General features: G+C 48.2%; 1 protein-coding gene across 1 annotated transcript; it reads left to right on the forward strand.

Moving 5' to 3' along the window:
- Window positions 1-3,770: 3,770 nt before the first annotated feature.
- Window positions 3,771-6,958, forward strand: LOC125506450 (uncharacterized). The gene is made up of 2 exons (XM_048671264.2): window positions 3,771-4,962; window positions 5,077-6,958. Exons 1-2 carry the CDS (start codon window positions 3,992-3,994, stop codon window positions 6,695-6,697), a joined length of 2,592 nt encoding a protein of 863 aa, XP_048527221.1. The 5' UTR covers window positions 3,771-3,991; the 3' UTR covers window positions 6,698-6,958.
- Window positions 6,959-10,229: the final 3,271 nt, after the last annotated feature.

A 10,229-nucleotide genomic window follows, 5' to 3' on the forward strand; every position in this document is an offset into this window, starting at 1 on the left:
AAGTGCAAAATGGAGTTTTGCGGAGACCCACTAGTAGAAAAAGGGCCATTTGTCCCGGTTCTAGAGGGTCTTTAGTCCCGGTTCTGGAACCGAGACTAAAGGGTCGTTACTAAAGCCTCCCCCTTTAGTCCCGGTTCTTACACAAACCGGGACTAAAGGCCGTCCACGTGGCCGCTGTCTGGAGCTACACCTGTTACCAACCGGGACTAAAGGTATTTTTACGATTTATTGAATTTTTTTTATTTTTTTTCGATTTTCAAATTTCTGAATTATTTTCCAATTTAATCTCTAATCACCCCTCATCACTGCCCAATTTAACCTCTAATCACTAATCACCCCTTATCATTCCAAATCATCTAACTTCCTGACCGGTCACCCATCCTCTCACTACTCCAGCCTAAGCACGCTTAACTTCCGGGTTCTATTCCCCCTCGTTTTCAAGTCTGCACTTGTTGTTTTCCGAACAATAGTAAGATGTCAATCCTATTAACCCTCTGGAGTTTAGCTTGAGCATGAAGTCACACGTTTCACTATTTGAGTTTGAAACTATTATTCTAAAAAACAATAATTATTTAGTAACACTAATATTTCTTAAATATGTAGTTTGACCTAGTTTGACCAGATTTGACCAAAATACAAAAAATTGAAATAATTATTTAGTAACACTAATATTTTTGAATAATTATGTAGTAACACTAATATTTCTTGAATAAGTAGTTCGACCACAGTTTGACCTAATTTGACCAAAATTTTAAAAACTATAATAATTATTTAATAACACTAATATTCTTGAATAATTATTTAGTGACACTAATACTTCTTGAATAAGTAGTTTGACCTGATTTAACCAAAATTCAAAAAAAACTGAAATTTGAGCATAACTTTTTTTCCTTTTAGAATTTGAGGATTCTAAAATTTTGCATGCAAACATGCCATAGGCTGTCAAAATCGGATGCGGGATATTATACGTTTTTTTCCACATCGTATGCAAAAGTTATAGTAGTTTTACTTTTTCATGACACTTTTTTGCAAAACATGTCCAAATTTAAATTTTGTAATTTTCCTAACTAGTAGATGTAGTAACATAGCTACATCTCGAAGGATTTTTTTTGATGTTTTTATCATTTTATTTTGCTTTTTACAAAACTGAAAAGGCGATCCACGGGGTGGGGGGTGGGGGTGGTAGAGTTTGAAAATGGGACCTTTAGTACCGGTTTGAGACACGAACTGGGACTAAAGGGCATTGCACCCTTTAGTCCCGGTTCGTGTCTCAAACCGAGACTAAAGGTCTAATCTTTAGTCCCGGTTGGAGATACGAACCGGGACTAAAGGGCATCACACCCTTTAGTCCCGGTTCCTGTCTCAAATCGGGACTAAAGGGCTCATTTGAACCGGGACTAATGCCTTTAGCCGCACGAACCGGGACCAATGCTCACATTAGTCCTGGTTCGTGACTGAACCGGGACTAATGGGCTAATCTGGCCTAAACAAAAGCCCTGTTTTCTACTAGTGACCAGATGCTAGACGCTAAGAACCTTGGCGTCTAGGGGGTAGACGCCGGGAACCCTGACATCTAGCCCTGGAGTCCGAGTAGGACTCTTGCCTTTCGGGCAAAACCGACTTTGAGGAGGCTTTTAATCCAAGTTTTGACCCCAAGGCTCAATATATAAATAGAGGGGCAGGGCTAGCACCCAAGACACAACAAGATTTGACAAGCCGTGTGCCAACAACCCCGTCCCCTCTAGTTTATCCTCCGTCATAGTTTCCGTTGTGCTTGGTGAAGCCCTGCGTAGATTGTTCTTCACCAATACTGTCGCCACGCCGTCGTGCTGCCGGAACTCATCTACTACTTTACTCGTCTTGCTGGATCAAGAAGGCGAGGACGTCATCGAGCTGAACATGTGCTGAACGCGGAGGTGCCGTACGTTCGGTACTTGACGGATCGTGAAGGTGTACGACTACATCAACCGCGTTGATAAACGCTTCCGCTTTGCGATCTTTAAGGGTATGAAGATGCTGCCCCCTCTTGTAGCTATGCATCTCCATGGATAGATCTTGCGTGAGCGTATGGTTTTTTTTTTGAAATTGCATGCTATGTTTCCCAACAGTTGCCGCCCCCGCTTGCCGAGGCCGCCCCTGCAAGTCACTAAACACCTAGCACACAGTCTTCATTGCATACAATACACCTTTCCGCCAACGCTTCAAGACCTCCAATCGCAGCCGCGATGACTTTCTCCAGCTTTATCAATGCCTTGGAAATATTGACTTAAACATGTCCCATGACTCTGGTAAGAAAGTGAAGCTTCGCGCCGCGCCCTCTTGAAGCCGTGCCATCTGATAATATGAGCGCACGCGGTCAGAGCCTTTCTAATCTAGATCAAGGGGCAACATACACCAATCCGTATAGAAGAGGTCGAAGTCCGGCAGAAAGACGACTTGGCGGACGAAGAACACTAGGGACAAACCACCACAACACCAAGTGCTTCCACGCCCTTGTCAATGCACCACCGCAGAAGCCGGAGCCACCGGCGAGCAGCCGCCTCAAGCCATGGCCCACCTGCGCTCACATGCCCCAACCTCCCCACGCCGGTGTGTCAATTGCAGACCAGGACCAGTAAAGCCACCAACATGGACAGATCCGAGCCCATTGAGCCCGCAGGCAGATGATCGACACCGGTCGATAGAGGACTTATGCTGTCGAACGCGGCCAACCACAACGGCGCCATGAGAGCAGAAGAAGGCCCATAGGGCCCAGATCAGGCCCGCGTGAACCCCGCCACCCCGCCCCGACCAAACACCAGCAGGCCGCCGCCTAGCAGCACCTTCACACCGCAGCCGACGTGAAGTACAAACGCCGGACGCCATCCGAAAACGTCGCCATGAGCTCTCTAACCTGCGAACGTTGCAAGTCAACGGGAAGAGCAGGCCCTGCCGCCGCCGGATCCGCGCGGGCTTCGCCTGACGGATCTCACTAGCGGCGGTGAGAGAAGGAGGGTAGGGATGGGACGCGGTCGAGGGGGTCGGAGCCGCCGCCCTTGTCCCCCTGGGGAGGGAGCGACACGATTTCTTCTTTTGCCTAGCTAGCTCAAAAATGGGGGAGATTTTCATTTCCTGGCCTCTGCACCTAATCAATTAGGGATGCATACATCCATTTTAGTATGAATATCAAGATAAACATGGTCCTTAGAATTTTTTTAAATGAGTATCAAGATATTTCTTGATGAGGGATTCACCATCATACACCAAGTTTGATCCTCAATAAGTAGGAGAAAACCCATGTGCGTCACCTATCAGTTGTAGGAATTGAACTCGGGTCGTTAGACCGCACAACCGCATTCCCAACCATTGAGCTAAGGCTCTCTTTGCTAACAATTATATTTAGTGTACGAAGAGTAATTGTAGAACTTAAAAGTGAATAGAATTATTGCCTGGAGTTTGTTTTGGCGCTTTACAGATTTATTTCCCTTTTTTGTTCGGATTTTGAGCCTATTTGGATTGTAAGACTTTGTTACGTTTTTTAGTAATATGGCTGCATGCATCGAGGTTGTCCTCCTTTAAATAAAAGGAGTTTGTTTTTAATGTTCGATACTGCTCACTCGATTCAGTACGGTAAATGTGCATAAACCACTCAATACCTTAATAAACATATAATTGAATTTCTAATTTCTTGCCCGTTTGTTGTTGTCCCACACTTCATTTAAAGGTGTATATAATTTTGTGGCCTGGCCAGTTGGAAAAGCTAGATACCACCCGGTCATGAGAGGCTTAATTTGAGTTCAAAGTTCACTTTAGTTGTGCTCGGGGACGCACATGGAAGCAATGCATGTTCTCTTAGCTGCGACCAGGCAACGTATATCTCTACACACACTCAAGCACAAATTCCTTCGGTGCTAAATGGTAGCCTTTTTACTTTCGGCTAGCATGTACTCCTACATAGGTACTGCGTATATAGTCCAACCAAGGATCGAAGCCGACCTATCGGTTTTTACTCATGTCTGTAATGGACTACTCAGAAGAGTACACGTTCGTGTGGAAGCTGCGCAAGTACCTCCTCCTGCTGGCGACGCTGGTCGTCAGCGCCACATACGTCGCCGGGCTCAACCCTCCGGGCGGACTGTTCGTCGACGACGAGGCACCCCACCGCGTGGGCGACCCGGTGCTCGCGAGCACCAATTCCACCCGGTATGATGTCTTCCTCTATTGCAACGCCGCGGCCTTCCTGGCGTCACTTGTCATCGTCATGGCCCTGCTGGACCACCGGATAGTCGGCAACCGTGTCGGGCTCACCGTGCTCCGGTCCGCCATGGTGCTCGACCTGGTGGCGCTCATGGGGGCCTTCGCCGCAGGGAGCTGCCGCAACGTGCGCTTGTCCGTCTACGTCCCGGCGGCGTTCGCCGTGCTGATGGCGTACGTCGCAATCCACCTCCTCGTGGCTGCCTCCCCGCTGAAGAGTGGCCACGCGGGCCATTCGGACGCGGAGGAGGGCCGCCTTAAAGGACGGTGGAAGCTCCCTCTGCTGCTGGCCACCTTCGTGACGCCACTGACCTACGGCGCGGGTCTGGTGCCTCCAGGCGGGTCCTGGTTCGACTCGGGCAATTTTCGGGGGCAGGTCGCCGGCGACCCGATGCTGCAGCGCATCTACCCCCTCCGCTACTTCTTCTTCTTATGCAACACAACGTGCTTCGTGTCGTCCCTCGTCATCATTACCCTGCTCTTGAGCAGGTCGCTGAGTGGCCGTGTCGCCCGGTCGTACGCGCTGCAGGTCTGCGTCCTAGCGGAGCTTCTCTGCCTTATGGGCGCCTACGCTGCTGGGAGCCCCAGGTTTTTAGCGCAGACGGTGCACATCATCTTCCTCGCCGGGTTGATGCTCGTGATCATTGCCCTCGTCGGAAAACTCTCTATGGACAGAGTCAAGAAATTGCTGGCACGCCGTGGCAACTTGGAGCAGGAATCACCGCACGAGTAAGCCCACATGCATGCACCTTGCTCTCTTTTTTCATTCGGTCGATCATATTTTCTCTATACATCAATCACCTGCTCGCTTTTGACATATGAGTATACGATGCATATGTATAGGGTGGTACATCCTGGAGTGCCAAACGAAAGCGACGGGAGCGATGTACACATCCTGGTAGAGTCACAGTCGCTTCTTCTGTTGCTGGCCACGCTCATCACGACGGTGACGTACCAGGAAGGGTTGAATCCGCCGGGCGGCTATTGGCGCGATGAGGACATCGGGGGTTTTCGTGCAGGGCATCCGTCACTTCTCGATGTGTTGCCAAACAGGTACAGTGCCTTCTTCCACTGCAACACGATGGCGTTTGTGGCATCGCTGGTGGTGATCGTCATCGTTCAGAGCAAACGACTGCTCATGTCGGGAGCCGCCATCAGGCTCCAGGTGCTGCAGGTGGCCATAGTACTGAGCCTATTTGGTCTCATGGGCGCATACACTGCCGGGAGCTGCCGGGACATCGCCACCACCATCTATATCTCCGCCTTGGCTGTCGCCAACGTGGTGGCGTTCATCATACTGGGCAGCGGCAGCAAGCGGTCGCTCTGGGTGGAGGCCACGGTCTACATGGGTCTAAAGAAGTTGCACCTCTTAGACGATGATCATGATGACCAAGCCCAACCCAAGAGAGAGGAGGTGCACAGCCTCAAGAAGAAGCGCAAGTCTTTGCTTCAGCTGGCGATCCTCGTAGCCACTGCCACGTACCAAACCGGGCTCAACTCCGCGGGTGGGTTCTGGGAGGTGGGCTATGACTTCTACTTCAAGAAACACCTCACTGATACACTCCTCCTTGGCTACGACCCGAGAAGGTACCTAGTGTTCTTCTACTGCAATGCGGCGGAGTTCATGGCCTCTGTCGCTGTTATCCTCCTCCTGGTGAATCGGCGGCTGCACAAGCAGAGCATACGGAGTAACGTGCTCCAGGCCTGCATCATGATTGGATTTATGGCCCTCAGAACTGCCTACACCGTGGGGAGCACCCACAGAGTGAGCACCTCCATCTATGTCTATGGGCTTGTGGCCGCCGTCATCGCCTACGTTGCCCTGCAACTTCTACCACTCCTTTTTGCGAGGTGCGTCGGGCGGCCGACCGCGCCACGGCTTCCCGCGTGGCTCCGGAAGCTGTTTGAGCCGCTTTCGCTGATGCCCGACGTCCACAACACCAACCTACAACAACAATATACAGACAAGCACATAAAGCACAAGTACATGATGCTTCTCGCTATTCTCACCGCTAGCATGACGTACCAGGCGGGCCTTGTCCCCCCTGGCGGCACCTGGGCCGAATCTACGGGTTTCTACATTGCCGGTGACCCGATCATGTTCGACGTCCAATACTCCCGGTACGCGGCCTTCTTCTACTGCAATGCGACGTCGTTCGCGGCGTCCGTCACACTCATCGTCCTGCTACTGCAGCGCACGGTGAGCCGGCGTGGCGCGCCGCTCAGGGCGATGCAGGCTGCCATGGTGCTGGATCTCGCTGGCCTGCTGGGCGCTTACGCGGCGGGCACCTGCTGGGTGTGGGAGCAGGTGTTCGCGTACCTGACCACGCTCGTTGCGGCCGTGGTTGTCTATGTCACATTGCACGTGCTGATGTGGCGTCGAAAACCTGCGGATCCTGCAGCTCCGCCCACCACCCCCGATTCTTCACATCACCCAGTTGGCAGCATTGTTAACGAGTTGTAGCTTGTTATTGTTTGCGAACTTGTATGAGTGTGTATTGGTTGTACCTTCTGTGGTCCGGTACGTATGTGGCTGCAAATTCCGCTCAATGTGGCTTTCTAGTCATGTGAACTAGATGTGATCTCCTATTTTCCTCTAGCTTAAAACGGCATTCATTGCGTTTTATAGATAAAGCACCAACAACATATAAACTGACGCACGCTACAGAAAATCACAACAATACACACTCACCCAAGACAAGATACATAGGCACCAAACACTAACAACAATAGCAGCCCAAATGACTCGAAGGAGACAACAGAATGACACTAAGCATCACTACGGAGCCGTAGGAGCCCTTCACAGTGAAAGACATCGCGAAGAGGTGATTTTCAAAGTCGATGAACACCAAGACGATGTCTTTAAAAAGGACAAGACACCAGAGCGCCGTCACCGCCTGATCCAGATCAAGATTTTCACCCGGAACATTTGGAAGGACAAGAACCAACCACAACCGAGGCCTAAAAAGGTGGCGTCGTCCACGGGGCCGCCTTCGCCGGCGTGACCAAAGCCAGGCACGCTTTTCACCCAGCAAGCATACTCCGCCTTTGCATATAGGGCGTGGCTAGGCACATGAACCATAGCTGCTCACCGCCCACTCGTCCATGGCAGCTAGCCTCCTGCACCTGAGCCACACGCTCAGACCACGAGTACCACAGATCCCACCACTCGGGCTGCCGCCCAGGAAGCAAGACACCCTAAAGGCCATCGGTGGCTACGGGCGATGAACTGCTACTTGTGAGCTGCGTTGGGTTTTTCCCGGAAGAGGAAGGGAGATGCAATATAGTAGCGAATAGTATTTCCCTCAGTAGAGAACCAAGATTATCGAACCAGTAGGAGATTCACGCAAACAACCGTTGACGGCACCTACACACAAAAGAGCAAATACCTGCACCCAACACAGGTAAGAGGGCCGTCAATCCCCTTGTACTCGTTAATTGCAAGGATTAAAACTGATAGTTTTAGATAGATAAATTGTAAAGTAAAATAAAAGTAAATAAATTGCAGCAAAGTATTTTTGGTTTTTGTAATACGATTAAAAGTAGACCTGGGGCCATAGTTTTCATTAGAGGCATCTCTCTCTTAAACATGGCATATAGTGGGTAAACAAATTACTGTTGGGCAATTGATAGAAAATCGCATAATTATGATGTTATTCATGGCATGATCATGTATATAGGCATTACGTTCTTGACAAGTAGACCGACTACTGCTTGCATCTACTACAATTACTCTATCAATCGACCGCTATCCAGCATGCATCTATGGTATTAAGTTCATGACAAACATGTTGGGAAATGTTGCCTGGAAAACAAAAAAATTCTACGCATGCTACCTCTTGAGCACTGCGTTGGTTTTCCCCGAAGAGCAAGGGATGATGCAGCAAAGTAGCGTAAGTATTTGCCTCAGTTTTTGAGAACCAAGGTATTAATCCAGTAGGAGGCTACGCGCCAGTCCCTCGTACCTGCACAGAACAAATAAATCCTCACAACCAACGCGATAAGGGGTTGTCAATCCCTACACGGCCACTTAAGAGAGTGAGATGTGATAGATACAATAAGATAATATTTTTGGTATTTTTATGATAAAGATGCAAAGTAAAAGCAAAGGAAATAACTAAGTATTGGGAGATTAATATGATGAAGATAGACCCGGGGGCCATATGTTTCACTAGTGGCTTCTCTCGAGAGCATAAGTATTCTACGGTGGGTGAACAAATTACTGTTGAGCAATTGACAGAATTGAGCATAGTTATGAGAATATCTAGGTATGATCATGTATATAGGCATCACGTCCGAGACAAGTAGACCGACTCCTGCCTGCATCTACTACTATTACTCAACTCGTCGACCGCTATCCAGCATGCATCTAGAGTATTAAGTTAATGAAAACAGAGTAACGCCTTAAGCAAGATGACATGATGTAGGGGGATAAACTCATGGAATATGATGAAAACCCCATCTTGTTATCCTCGATGGCAACAATACAATACGTGCCTTGCTGCCCCTACTGTCACTGGGAAAGGACACCGCAAGATTGAACCCAAAGCTAAGCACTTCTCCCATTCCAAGAAAGATCAATCTAGTAGGCCAAACCAAACTGATAATTCAAAGAGACTTGCAAAGATAACCAATCATACATAAAAGAATTCAGAGAAGATTCAAATATTGTTCATAGATAGACTTGATCATAAACCCACAATTCATCGGTCTCAACAAACACACCGCAAAAAGAAGATTACATTGAATAGTTCTCCACAAGAGAGGGGGAGAACATTGTATTAAGATCCAAAAAGAGAGAAGAAGCCATCTAGCTAGTAACTATGGACCCGTAGGTCTGAGGTGAACTACTCACACTTCATCGGAGGGGCTATGGTGTTGATGTAGAAGCCCTTCGTGATCGATGCCCCCTCCGGCGGAGCTACGGAATAGGCCCTAAGATGGGATCTCGTGGATACAGAAAGTTAAGGCGGTGGAATTAGGGTTTTGGCTCCATATCTGATCGTTTGGGGGTACGTAGGTATATATAGGAGGAAGGAGTACGTCGGTGGAGCAACAAGGGGCCCACGAGGGTGGAGGGCGCGCCTGGGGGGGGGGGGGTAGGCGCTACCTCGTGGCCTCCTCTTTTGTGTCTTGATGTAGGGTCCAAGTCTCCTGGGTCTTGTTTGTTGATAAAATCACGTTCCCGAAGGTTTCATTCCGTTTGGACTCCGTTTGATATTCCTTTTCTTCGAAACCCCAAAACAGGCAAAAAACAGCAATTCTGGGCTGGGCCTTCAGTTAATAGCTTAGTCCCAAAAATAATATAAAAGTGGATAATAAAGCCCAATAATGTCCAAAACAGTAGATAATATAGCATGGAGCAATCAAAAATTATAGATACGTTGGAGACGTATCAAGCATCCCCAAGCTTAATTCCTGCTCATCCTCGAGTAGGTAAATGACAAAAACATAATTTTTTATGCGGAGTGCTACTTGGCATAATTTTAATGTAATTCTTCTTAATTGTGGTATGATATTCAGATCCGAAAGATTCAAGACAAAAGTTCATATTGACATAAAAATAATAATACTTCAAGCATACTAACTAAGCAATTATGTCTTCTCAAAATAACATGGCCAAAGAAAGTTCATCCCTACAAAATCATATAGTTTAGTCATGCTCCATTTTCGTCACACAAGAATGCTCTCATCATGCACAACCCCGATGACAAGCCAAGCAATTGTTTCATACTTTAGTAATCTCAAACCTATAAACTTTCACGCAATATATGAGCGCGAGCCATGGACATAGCACTATGGGTGGAATATAATATAATGAGGGGGGTTATGTGGAGAAGACAAAAAAGGAGGAAGTCTCACATCAACGAGGCTAATCAATGGGCTATGGAGATGCACACTGATTGATGTTAATGCAAGGAGTAGGGATTGCCATGCAACGGATGCACTGGAGTTATAAATGTATGAAAGCTCAACAAAAGAAACTAAGTGGGTGT

The sequence above is a fragment of the Triticum urartu genome, chromosome 5A, assembly GCF_056163025.1.
Source record: "Triticum urartu cultivar PI428250 chromosome 5A, HENAU_Tu73, whole genome shotgun sequence".
In the NCBI taxonomy this organism is placed as follows: Eukaryota; Viridiplantae; Streptophyta; class Magnoliopsida; order Poales; family Poaceae; genus Triticum; species Triticum urartu.

What these genes read in the sequence shown, in the direction of transcription:
- LOC125506450 (XM_048671264.2), top strand. Translation starts at nt 3,992, where the DNA reads ATGTCTGTAATGGACTACTCAGAAGAGTACACGTTCGTGTGGAAGCTG. An exon ending in GAGCAGGAATCACCGCACGA is followed by an intron (nt 4,963 to 5,076) that starts GTAAGCCCACAT and finishes GCATATGTATAG; the next exon opens with GGTGGTACATCCTGGAGTGC.